We start from the raw sequence: 13,685 nt of genomic DNA on the forward strand, positions 1-13,685 counted from the left end.
ACCAGTCCTTGTTCGATATTGCTGGTGGATGCCGAGGGGTGCTGCCAGCTGGGTGTTGGATGCGATGTCCTGCTCGTTCCATGGCCTGCCCTCATGAGGCGCACAGGTTTAGCTGCCTCTCTTCCCGCAGCAGCGGTTTGCATAGCCCCGTATATTTGGGGTTGCGGGCAGGTCTTATATGCACAAATGTCAGTCGAGTATCCCAAATTTGGGAACATCTTAGGCGTCAGCACACTCGTAGTGCAACGGGATAGTCTCATCCTGGGAGAACCACCTTGGTGATCATGGCGTCTCGCCTGCCAGGTGAGTATGATCCGTGGAAAACGAGCAAAGGCGGTGACATCTTGGCCCTTCTGTTAGGAGCTTCAGAATTCACTGCTTTTAGCTCTTGTCTGCGAGTCTGCTGACCCAGCTGCCTGCGGATTTGCCTCTAGAAAGGCCTGCTCCTGCAGAGCTTTGTTTGGGAAGATGGTCGCGTGGAGGAGCCATGTAGTGGCCCACGACACCCAGTAGCTCTTCCTGAGCCTGCTCCCCTGGCATACTGCTGTTCTCGTCCGCCTGCCCAGCGTTTAAGCCAGCTCAGCCCTGGCCTCCTTAGCTAGCCTCAAAAGAGGGAGCAAAAGGGTGTGCTATAAATTGGAGGAGGCATAGCTCAAACTCCGCTGTTGCATCAATCCCTCGACAAGGGAGATGGCTAGTGCAATAGCACTGGGGTAGGAGTGTCAGCTCCCTTGGCATTCAGCCAGTGCCCCTTTTTTCCTGGAGGTTTTGAACTCCATGACCTCCTCTGGCTTGGGGAGACAGACATACTTATTTTTGCTGTCTCCACCTGTTCCAGTGTTGGAGGAAGTTGATTCCTGTAGAACCTGTAATTTTGGTAAGATTTTTGTCTTAACTGTATTTAGAGGCTGCCTGCCGTTTTTCAGGCGGCATTGTAGCGGTTCCCGGGCGGCGATTCTCCTTGTCAGGAGTCTGCAGGGCTGCCGGTCGGGTTTTTAAATTTCCCGCCGGTCCGCTGCTGTTAACCAAACAGCTGTTCAGCGGACCGGCATAGCGCAGCTCCCTGTCAGCGGTCCGCAGCGTGTGCGGTCCCGTTTGCGCCTTTCCCCCTCCACTGTCGGCTCCTTCGCTGGAGTCGAACGGGGGCCGCTTCCTCTGCTGCTTTGCTCCCCCTGGAGCAAAAAACCACAAGGCCCGATTAAGGTAAGTACTTACCTCACGTCCTTGGTTGCGGGAGCGCCGACTCCCGCTGGCCGCAGTTTGCACAGCTGTGCGATAATGCCGCACCTGCGCACTGGGCTGGGATCTTCACGGAATCACTCACGTGACTCCGAAGTAAAATAGCCTGATGGCTGTAGGGAAGAAGCTGTTCCTGAACCTGAACCTTGGTTGAGAAATGTCTTAGAAATTGTCACTTTTGCATTTAACCACCGGGAAGGTTTGTTTTGTGTGGCCCAACGCCAAAATCAACAGCGCTCCACGATTGAATAACTGCGTGTGGCAGTCAGACAGAAACACACGTTCACCAATCTGTTCACTGAACCAAGGCTTCATCAGGGGAACAAACAGAAATTCATTTAGCTCGATGCAGCCACCCAGTATATAGTATTTACTCTACTTGAAAAATGGAACAATTCAAGCTGCTTTGCGTGGTCTTATTTCCCGAGGAAGAAGTCTCTTGACCTCTTGACCAGAGTTGGGGCATCGAGCACCAGAGGACATGGTTTATTTAGTTCATATTAGATGTACAGCGCAGAAACAGGCCCTTCGGCCCTTCGGCCCACCGAGTCCGCTCTGACCAGCGATCCCTGCACATTAGCACTATCCTCCTGCACACTAGGGACAATTTACACTTGTACTAAGCCAATTTACCTGCAAACCCCCGCGTCTTTGGAGTGTGGGAGGAAACCGAAGATCTTGGAGAAAACCCACACAGGTCACCGGGAGAAAGTACAAACTCCGTACAGACGGCACCCGTAGTCAGGATCGAACCCAGGTCCCTGCGCTGTAAGGCAGCAACTCTACTGCTGCGCCACCGTGCTGCCCGCTGTTTGGTTTTAATCCTGAAGAAGAGGAATGGATCGGGTAGATGCACAGAGTCTCTTGCCCCGAGTAGGGGAATGGAGGACCAGACGACATAGGTTCAAGGTGAAGGGGAAAAGATTTAATAGGAATCTGAGGAGTAATGTCTGCACCACAAATGGTGGTGGGTGTATGGAAGAAGCTGCCAGAGGGGTTAATTGAGGCTGGGACTATCCCATCGTTTAAGAAACAGCTAGACAGGTACATGGATAGGACAGGTTTGGAGGGATATGGGCCGAACTTAGGAAGGTGGGGCTAGTTTTGCTGGGACATGTTGGCCGGTGTGGGCGAGTTGGGCCGAAGGGCCTATTAGACTTTGGAGATGCAGTGCCCTTCGGCCCACTAAGTGCTCACCCTGTACACTAACACTACCCTACAATTTTACAAAATTACTGACGTATATCGTTGGAGTGTGGGAGGAAAGTGGAGCACATGGAGAAAACCCACGTGGTTCACAGGGAGAACGTACAAACTCCGCGCAGACAGCACCCGATAGTCGGGATCGATAGTCAGGGTCTCTGGTGCTGTAAGGCAGCAACTGTGCCACCGTGCCACCCTCTAAGTGCATGTATTTATCAAGGGCTAGCCTGACGTGAGCTGCCCCCACTCAAACATGTCAAGTCCCGCCAGTCTCACATCACGTATGCAGGCCCTATCGAACGCCACCACGGTGTACGTGACATTTTCCATTTTACACAATAACATTGCATATCCCGATGAACGGGATTGAAATTACTGCTGAGTTAGTGGCAGTGTTGTGCTTTCGGGTCCTTGCTCGCGATCTAATGAGTGGAGGCTGTGCAAACTCATTTCATGCCTTGATGCCTCAGAAGCATTTCATGCCTTGATGCCTACAGCTGCTGCAACGTGCCAGCAATTTGACCTTGAGCATAAAGCCACCATCGCCACATCGGCAACCCATCCATCATCCAAGGGCGGCACGGTTGCACAGCTGTAGAGCTGCTGCCTTACAGCGCCATAGACCCGGGTTCGATCCCGACCACGGGTGCTGACTGTACGGAGTCTGCACGTTCTCCCTGTGACCGCGTGGGTTTTTCCTCCCGAGATTTTCGCTTTCCTCCCACACTCCAAAGACGACCAGGTTCGTAGGTTAATTGGTAAAATTTTGAATTGATAATAATAATAAATTTTATTTATGGGCGCCTTTCAAGAGTCTCAAGGACACCTAATTGTCCCTAGAATGTGTAGGGTAGTTAGTGTGCGGGGATTGCTGGTCGGCGCGGACCCGGTGTGTCGAAGGGTCTGTTTCCGTGCTGTATCTCTAAACTAAACTAAACTAAACCATGACTTCATTGGAAGAAGTCCCACTCTTGTCTGCATGTAACAATAAACTAAACCAAGCCAAACTAATCTAAACAAGTTCCTTCCTGCACATTTCGACGAGACTGAACACAATTAAACTCAACTAAATTAAACTAAACTAAACCAAACTGTCTCGACCTGAAACGTCACCCATTCCTTCTCATCGCATTCCAGAGATGCTGCCTGTCCATCTGAGTTACTCCAGCATTTTGTGTCTGTCTTCGGTTTAAGCCAGCATCTGCAGTTCCTTCCTACACAAACCAAATTAAAAGGCCTGTCCCACTTTCATGACCTAATTCACGACCTCTGCCGAGTTTGCCCTTGACTCGTACTCGCAGCATGGGCGTCACAAGGTCGTAGGAGATCGTAGGTAGGTCGTGGTAGGTCGTGATGCTGGTCGTAGGTACTCGTGGCATCAAGTAGGTCGGGGCGTTTTTCTAGCCTGACGTAAAATGTCCACAAGTAAAAAAGGTCGTGAATTAGGTCGTGAAGGTGGGACAGGCCCTAACATGTGCAAACTAAATCAGCCTGAAGAAGAGTCTCGACCCGAAACGTCACCCATTCCTTCCCTCCAGAGATGCTGTCTGTCCCGCTGAGTTGCTCCAGCATTTTGTGTCCAAGTCCCACTTCAACTGTAGGTAATTTGGACGACCCTGGAAGGAACATGGAAGGTGCTAAATAAAACAGTGGCATGTTTTCAGATTGTCAGTGAGTTAAATCCTGGGCTTGCGGGATAAACATGAAGTAGGAATGGTTTCTGTGTCGGTGGCTGAGTCAGCTATTTAGACCTGGGAACAGATACAGCTATAATCTAGGAGTGAATAATGCACATGCTTTATGGCAGTCTTTTAATAGTACTCATTTAATATTCATAGATATAATGGTTCCTCAAAAATCCATCGACATTACTTGGGTAGTTTCTTCAGCAAACACATCAGAACGTGTATTTCAATTATACATACTTCATTAGCAATGAAGTGGTTTGAAATGTCTAGACTATGTGACCATGTAAATATGTATTCCTTCCTTCTCTTTCTACTGACCCTGGAGTCACAGAGTGATATAGAGTGGAAACAAACAGGCCCTTCGGCCCAACTTGCCCACACCGGCCAACATGTCCCAGCTACACTAGTCCCATCTGCCCACGTTTGGACCATATTCCTCCAAACCTGTCCTATCCATGTACCTGTCTAACTGTTTCTTAAAAGTCGGCATAGTCCCAGCGTCAACTACTTCCTCTGGCAGCTCCATACACCCACCACCCTATGTGTGAAAAAGCTACCCTTCAGATTTCTATTAAATCTTTTCCCCTTCACCTTAAACCTATGTCCTCTGGTCCACATTTCACTTACTCTGGGCAAGAGACTTTGTGCATCTACCTGATCTATTCTTCTCATGATTTACACACACACCAAGCCAATGAACCTAAATAACTTGTACCTCTTTGGAGTGTGGGAGGAAACCGAGGATCTCGGTGGAAACCCACACAGGTCACGGGGAGAACGTGCAAACTCCGTACTGGCAGCACCCGTTGTCGGGATCGAACCGACGCTGCAAGTGCTGTAAGGCAGCAACTATACCGCTGTGCCACCATGCCGCCCCTATTTCCTCCATGACTCTATGAATCTCTGTTAAAGGTTGGGCCAAAGTTTCCAAACAGTGTCACCTTCTCTTGCAGGCACCATATCGGTGAACAGCCGACGGACTCCGTTCACGGCCAGCGGGGACAGTGAGATCCTCGACCTGGAGGGGGACATGTACCTCGGAGGTCTGCCCGACAACAGAATGGGGTCCATCTTGCCCACCGAGCTGTGGACGGCCATGCTGAACTACGGCTACGTGGGCTGCATCCGGGACCTGTTCATCGACGGCAGGAGCAAGGACATCCGGCAGTTGGCCGAGGCTCAGAATGCGGCCGGGGTCAAGCCCTCTTGTCTACGAGTGACCAGTAAACACTGCGACAGCAATCCCTGCAAGAACAATGCCGTGTGCAGAGAAGGTTGGAACAGGTTCATCTGCGACTGCACAGTCATGGGCTTCTGGGGAAGAACGTGCGAACGGGGTAAGTGGAAGAGTTTTCATTTTGTTGGTCGGCTTGCCTCCTGCAGATGTACTTTGATAGGAAATGTCAGCTGATATGTGCTATAAGGACCTGTCCCAGTTACGCTATTTTTTGGGGCGACTACAGGCGACTAGGCTTCGCCACACGGTTGCCAGGGGTGTCGCCTGTATGGCCGTGAGTAGTCTCCTCAGTCGACCAAAGAGTCGTAGTGTCTTTTTGGTCACCGCTGGATTTTCAACGTTGAACAGTTTTGGCACCAATGAGCGTAGCTTGACTTCTCCTGATGTAGGTGGTGTCGCCAGGTTAACGTAGGTGTCACCATGTACAGTAGGTTGTCACTAGGTGACGTAGGTGTCACCAGGTAACGTCGGTTGTTGCCAGGTGACGTAGGTTGTTGCCGGTGCTGACTTCAGTTTGTTTTTGTTGTTAAAGTAATGATTCTATTTCATATTCTATGTTGTAGGTGGGGTCCAGTCACCGGTTTTTCAGCGACCTGCTACGACCATGACAGTCGCCAGCAGTCGCCTAAAAATGGGACAGGCCCTTTAGGGTTTTGAATATCGAAGGGCCATGGAATTGGTGATGGTTGTTTCCATTGAAGATTGGATAAAAGTTTTCGACCTTTGATAGACGAGTTTTGAACCACCTTCCTGTAGTGGGTGAGGGGAATTGTGGTCATTCCCACACTAGTGCATAACATCTGGTTCTGCATTGCCTTGATGGTGAAAATGTAATTCACTTGTCCTTTGCTGGCTTTACCTTGCACTCAATGTTATCTCTTATCATGTATCTATGCGCTGTAAATGTCTCGATTATCCACCGGGTGGCGTCCTTAATGGCCGCCTCACCTGCAGCCCCTCTTGTCCCTTCTCTGTTTTTATTATATTAAGTATGTCTTGAATGTTAGTTTTAAAGTCTCTTAGTATGTCATATGTGAGGGTTGCGGGGGGGTTCAGGGGAAACTTTTTCCAGTCTCTTACCTCGACGGAGTTGCGATTTTTCTCCGTGCCTCATCTCCGCCTTTGCGGCCTACAAAGTGTAGTGGTGCGGCCTTTCCTGGAGATCGGCCCGGAGCTTCAAGTGGCGGGGGGGAATGAAAGCAAGAGGGAAGACAGTGGGCTGTGGGAGAGCTGGGAAGGGGAGGGGAAGGAGGGAGAAAGCAGGGACTACCTGAAATTGGAGAAGTCAATGTTCATACCGCTGGGGTGTAAACTACCCAAGCGAAATATGAGGTGCTGTTCCTCCAATTTGCATTGGGACTCACTCTGGCCATGGAGGAGGCCCAGGAAAGAAAGGTTGGATTCGGAATGGGAGGGGGAGTTGAACTGCTGAGCCACCAGGAGATTGGGTTGGTTAATGCAAACTGAGTGGATGTGTTGGGCAAAGCGATTGCCGAGCCTGCGCTTGGTCTTACCGATGTAGAGAATTTGGGATCTTTCGCCGAGAATCGCCAGTGTTGGAGCTCCGGCTGCGGGGCTTGTGGACTTTAACACTTTGAAGCCCGCGGTCTCCGGTAAGAAGCGGCCGACTCAGGAGCTCCTACACTGGAGTGTTCCGATCCGTCCCGATGCCGGAGTTTCGATCATCCCGACCTGAGGGGTGGAACAGTGGACCATCGGCAGCGGCGACTGCGGAGGGTTCAAGGGCCCCGACCGCGGGTGAACAAAGGAGGAAGGTGACTGAACTTCATTGCCTTCCATCACAGTGAGGAATGTGGATTCCACTGTGGTGGATGTTTATGTGAAATTTTATTTTATGTGGCTGTGTGTCTTGTTGCTTTCTCACTCAGTATGGCTGTATGGTAACTCAAATTTCACTGTACCTTAATTGGTACGCGTGACAATTACATTGAATATTGAATCTTAATCATGTATTGTCTTGCCGCTGACTGGATAGCATGCAGCAAAAGCTTTTCGCTGTACTTCGGTAGACATGGCAATAAACAAAACTGAACTGTGTGTCAACTATTGCAGTGGAGTTTGGAATTGTTATACATAAGATTATCAGTCCACAACCAGTTGCAATGAATTGTTTAATGTGGAGAGTGGAAGCACAGGTTCTTGATTAGTCAAGAGTCAAGAGTGCTTTATTGTCATATGTCCCAGATAGCACAATGAAATTCCTACTTGCTGCAGCACAACAGAATATGGAAACATAATGAATGAATGAATAAGTTTATCGGCCAAGTATTCACATACAAGGAATTTGCCTTGGTGCTCCGCCCATAAGTGACAACATGACATGCAGTGACATTTAGGAATGACACATAAAACATTCCTAACCCACGCAGTCACAGGAAGAAGGTGCAAACTCCCGTGCAGACATTAATAATAAAACATTATTGATTAAACGTGTGAATTAAATAAAATACCAGATCAAAAGGAGGCTACAGAATTTTGGTTATTGAGTAGAGCTACTACTCGTGGAAAAATAAATAATAAATACTATAACAAAAACTCAGAAAACCAAACAATAACAGTGCAATAATAATAAAAATAAAAATAGTTTATTGTAGTTCATAGTTTATGAGGTTGCAGCGTTTAATAGCCTGATGGCTGTGGGGAAGAAGCCGTTCCTGAACCTGGACGTTACAATTCTCCGGCTCCTGTACCTTCTTCCTGATGGCAGTGGTGAAATGAGTGTGTGGCCAGGATGGTGTGTGTCTCTGATGATGTTGGCTGCCCTTTTGAGGCAGCGACTGCGATAGATCCCTTCGATGGTGGGGAAGTCAGAGCCGGTGATGGACTGGGCAGTGGTCACAACCTTTTGTCGTCTTTTCCGCTCCTGGACATTCAAGTTGCCGAACCAGGCGGTGTTAAAAAGGTTACGAGGAGAAGGCAGGAGAATGGGGTTGAGAGGGATATATAGATCTGCCATGATTGAATGGTGGTGTAGACTCGATGGGCCAAATGGCCTAATTCTAGTCCTATGACTTATAAACATGGTTTGTCCAATACAAATTCTGGCCAAAAAAATAACGTGACAATAGCCGATTGAGAATCTTTATGGGTCTGTCCCACTTACGCGACTTTTTCGGCGACTGCCGGCACCCATCATAGGTCGTTGCAGGTCGCCGAAAATTTTCAACATGTTGAAAACTCAGCGGCGACCAGAAAGATGCTACGACTCTTTGGGCGACTGAGGAGACGACTCACGGCCCTACAGGCGACAGCCTGGTGACATGTCGCGGAGTGAAGCCTGTATGGTTGTGAGTAGTCACCCAAAGAGTCGTATCTTGTTCTGGTCGCCGCTGGATTTTCAACATGTTTCGGCGACCTGCAACGACCTATGACGGGTGCCGGCAGTCGGCGAAAAAGTCGCGTAAGCGGGACAGGCCCACTAGTTTACTTCAGTTTAGTTTAGACATACAGCGTGGAAACAGGCCCTTGGGCCCACCGACTCCACGGCGACCAGCGATCCCCGCACACACACTAGGGACAATTTTTACATTTACCAAGCCAATTAACCTACAAACCTGCACGTCTTTGGAGTGTGGGAGGAAACCGAAGATCTCGGTGAAAACCCACGTAGGTCACGGGGAGATCGCACAAACTCCGTGCGGACAGCTCGCGTCGTCGGGATCGAACTCGGGTCTCCGGCGTTGCATGCACTGTAAGGCAGCAACTCTACCGCTGCGCCACCGTGCCGCACGGATGTGTACACCTTCATAACGCTGAAATATATCAGATATTTTTGAGTATGTTTGAGGTGTCAGCGTTCAGGTGTAAATGATGATTTTACTTGGTAAATGTAATCCCTTAAATTAATACTTCCTTCAAAAAATATCTTTCCCTTTACGCCGGCTGCAGCAGATAGCTGAGAATAATTGAGCTTAGCATCTGAGGGAAAAGATATGCATTGCCTTATCAGAAGCTATTCCAGCCCATCCTTCTCTGGCAGACATCACTTCATTGTTAAAGTTCCGTCTGGTTTTACTTTAACTTTTTTTAAAGTGTGAAAGTCTTGAGCACAAAGAAGGTCACAAAAAATGCTGGAGCAACTCAGCAGGGCAGGCAGCATCCCTGGAGAAAAGGAATTAGGTGGCGTTTTGGCACAAGACCATTCTTGACCCGAAATGTCACCCATTCCTTCTCTCCAGAGAAGCTGCCTACCCCACTCCAGCCTTTTGTGTCTGTCTTCGGTTTAAAACAGCATCTGCAGTTCCTTCTTACAAATAGTTGGTATACCTTTTGCTTGAACTAAGGTGGAGGCTTACTCTAAAGCAAGATGAATGATAACCCCGATGAATCTGTGACTTAATCAATCCGTGGCATTGAAACTTGCGCTAAAAAAATAATCAGTCCGAATATTTTGAAATTTCAGGTGACCCAAAGCATGGATGCGGAATTCTCTGCCTCAGAGGGGGGTGGAGGCCGGTTCTCTGGATACTTTCAAGAGAGAGCTAGATAGGGCTCTTAAAGATAGCAGAGTCAGGGGATATGGGGGAGAAGGCAGGAACGGGGTATTGATTGGGGACAATCAACCATGATCACATTGAATGGTGGTGCTGGCTCGAAGGGCCAAAAGTCCTACTCCTGCACCTATTGTCTATCAAACCCTTTTGAAGAGCTTTCCCTTTTTCTTTCTTGCGAAAAAATGTATTCACTGGAATTTGGATGGATGAGTGGTTATATTATAGAAATATATAAAATTCTTAAGGGATAAGATGCATGAAAAATGTTCCCCATGTTGGGGGAGTCCAGTTTAAGAGTAAGGGGTTGGCCATTTAGGACTGAGATGAGGAAAAACTTTTTCACCCAGTAAGTTGTGAATCTGTGGAATTCTCTGCCACAGAAGGCAGTGGAGGTCAATTCACGGGATGTTTTCAAGAGCGAGTTGGATATAGCTCATAGGGCTGAAGGAATATGAAGGCATATGGGGAGAAAGCAGGAATGGGGTACTGATTCTAGATGATGAGCCATGATCATATTGAATGGCGGTGCTGGCTCGAAGGGCCAAATGGCCTACTCCTGCACCTATTTTCTATGTTTCTATGTTATCAGGCAACTGAACCATCCTATCACCAATTAGACAGCAGACCTGACCTCCCATCTACCTCATTGGAGATCTTCGAACTTTCTTTATTCGGACTTGATTCCCTTTATTCTGAATCAGTACAGTCTGGACTGCTCGATTGTAGTAATCATATAGTGTTTTTGCTGGTTGGATTGCGCGTATCAAGAAAGCTCTTCACTGTACCTCGGTACAAGTGACAATAAACTCCAGTATAAGATGTTTTCAGTTCATGACGCGGATAGATCTACATCTCCGAATACAGATTTGAAAAATTCTCTTTTAAGGGGCCTTCTCTTCTATTTCTATTTTCCACTTTCTCTCTTCCTTTTTTATTTTTTATATACACACTTCACGTTTTTCTACTCTCTACCATCTATTTTTCCACTTTTTCCTCTTTCTATTGTTTTCTTTTTCTTGTCCTGCTTACTTCCTTCTCATAACATAAAACTAGAGGTTGTACACAGAATGGATTACGGTATTACATAGTTGGCACCTAAAATTAGGTTCCACTGTACTGTTTTGTACTGTATTAACTTCTAATGAAATAAACAAAAACAAAAAAAATAAGATGTTTTCAGATATTCATGTCCAGTCAAGTCAAGAGTCAAGAGAATATTTTAATGTCTTATGTCCCAGACGGGACAATGGAATTCCTACTTGCTGCAGCACAACAGAATATGTGAATATATAAACATTGTATATAATGGGAAAAATTAAAAAAAGTTCACTAAATAACAAATATAGTGCAAATAACAATATACCTCTGGGCAACATATTACCTCTGGGGAAAAGTTTAAACGTTGATGGATGCAAAGCATCATGTAAGTGCTTTTAGTTTTCTTTAGTTTAGAGATAGTGTGGAAACAGGCCCTTCAGCCCGCTGAGTCTGCACCGACCAGCGATCGCCCGTACACTAGTCCTATCCTACACACTAGGAACAATTTACAGAAGACAATTAACCTCCAAACCTGTACGTCTTTGGAATGTGGGAGATCCCAGAGAAAACCCACGCAGTCACAGGAAGAAGGAACAAACTCCGTACAGACAGCACCCGTAGTCGGGATTGAACCCTGGGTCTTTGGCGCTGTAAGGCACAACTCTACCGCTGCGCCACCGTGCCGCCCTGACAGCGTTGTGAATCAGATTGTGAATTAGTGAATTCTTAGTTCGTTCGATCGTGTGTCAGACGATGTCGCTCGCTGTTGGCTTCTGTCGTCATCCAACATGTTGACAGAATCGTCGCCCGACACGTCACAGAGCGCATCGTGTCGTCGCTTCCAGGGATCGCCACGAGAAAGCTTCTGTCATGATCCCCAGTGAATTCTTAGTGACTTTAAGAATAAAAGGGATGTCAAATAGAGTTTTGCCAACCCAAAAAAAAAAGGCTAAATAACTGAGGAAGATATGAAAGTAAGATATCATTATCTGGAGTATATTGACTAGAAGGTTATTAGAAGCAAATTCAATAGTAATTTTCAAGGATGAAAGAAAAGGGAAAGACATTTGCTGGTAAATGAAACTATTTGATGCCTCTTACAAAAAGCTGACACAGCCTTGGTGGACTAAGTGGCTTCTTGTGTGCTTTACATTCGACAACTAGCTTTAGGAAGAATTGAACTGCATTTAAATCAGTCTAATTGTATTGGCCTTTCAAAGAGCCAATGCTAACACTATTAGCTTGGCAGCCTCCTTTGGTGCTGGATCACTCTATGATTGCAATATCTGAAATGCTATCGCATTGAGCTAAAGCCTTTGGAGGCACAAGCGATTGTAGATAGTGGGATTTAGTGTTTTAGTTTTAGTTTTAGAGATAGAGAGCGGAAACAGGCCCTTCGGCCCACCGAGACCCTGCCGCACGTTGGAGGATCAGACCCAACGGGTCTGCACTTGGTCTAGTTATTATTATTATTATTTTATTCTTGTTTTATTATTCTTATCACGTTATTATTATTATTATTATTATATTATTATTAGTATTATATTAGTATTAATAATATTATTTTATTATTATATTATTATCATTATATTATTATTATTATATTATTATTATTATTAGTAGTAGTAATATTATATTATTATTATTATTATTATAATTATATTATTATTGTTATTATTATATTAGTATTATATTATTATTATTATTATTATTATTATTATTATTATTATTAACCTAATGGGTAACTTTTTAAGACCAATATTACTGATTTGGATGAGGGGATTGAAGGCTTAGTGGCTACATTTGTGGATGATACAAAATTAAATGGGAAGGGCAGGTGGTGTAGAGAAAGCAGGGACTCTGCAGAAGGACTGGACAGGTTGGGAGAGTGGGCAGAGAAGTGGCAGATGGAAAAAAAGTGTGGCAAAGTGTGGAGTCATGCATTTTGCGAGTAGGAATAAAGGCAGAGACTATTTTATAAATGGAGAGAGAATCCAGAAATCGGAGGTGTAAAGGGACTTGGGAGAGCTGTTGCATGATTCCCAAGAAGTTAATCAGCAAGTCGAATCGTGAAGAAGGCAAACGCAATGCTAGCATTTATTTCAAGAGGGCGAGAATACAAAAACCAGGATGCAACGCTGAAGATCTATAAGGCGCTGGTCAGGCCACATTTGGAGTATTGCGAGCAATTTTGGGCACCATATCTGAGGAAGGATGTGCCGGCTCTGGAGAGGGCCCAGAGGAGTTTTGAAGAATGATCCCTGGAATTAGTGGGTTCACAAATGATGAGGGTTGGACAACACTGGAATTTAGATGAATGAGGGGGGACCTCATTGAAATGTACCGAATACGGAAAGGCTTGGATAGAATGGATGTGAAGAGGATGCTTCCACTACTGGAAGCCATGATCACATTGAATGGTGGTGCTGACTCGAAGGGCCGAATGGCCTACTCCTGCACCTATTGTCTATTGTGGCAAAGTCTAGGACCAGAGGTCATAGACTCAGAATTAATGGACGTTCCTTTAGGAAGTAGATGTAGAGGAATATCTTCAGTCAGAAGGTGGTGAATCTGTGGAATTCTTTGCCACAGAGGGCTGTGGAGGCCAAGTCAATGGACAATTTAAGGCAGAGATAGATAGATTCTTGATTATTACAGGTGTCAGGGGTTATGGAGAGCAGGCAGGAGAATGGGGTTAGGAGGGAGAGATAGATCAGCCATGATTGAATGGTGGAACAGTCTTGATGGGCCGAACGGCCTAATTCT

At 46.5% G+C, this 13,685-nt stretch overlaps 1 protein-coding gene across 7 annotated transcripts in view; it reads left to right on the forward strand.

Annotated features, from left to right (window-relative positions):
• Positions 1-13,685, forward strand: part of nrxn3a (neurexin 3a) — a 1,361,409-nt gene that overhangs the window by 488,391 nt on the left and 859,333 nt on the right. For all 7 annotated transcript variants that reach the window (XM_055640186.1, XM_055640188.1, XM_055640185.1 and 4 more), the window contains exon 7: positions 5,084-5,467. In XM_055640186.1, coding sequence (XP_055496161.1) covers positions 5,084-5,467 — 384 coding nt within the window. The remainder of the gene's footprint in view (positions 1-5,083; positions 5,468-13,685) is intronic.

Source organism: Leucoraja erinacea, chromosome 9 (assembly GCF_028641065.1).
Source record: "Leucoraja erinacea ecotype New England chromosome 9, Leri_hhj_1, whole genome shotgun sequence".
NCBI classification, from domain to species: domain Eukaryota; kingdom Metazoa; phylum Chordata; class Chondrichthyes; order Rajiformes; family Rajidae; genus Leucoraja; species Leucoraja erinaceus.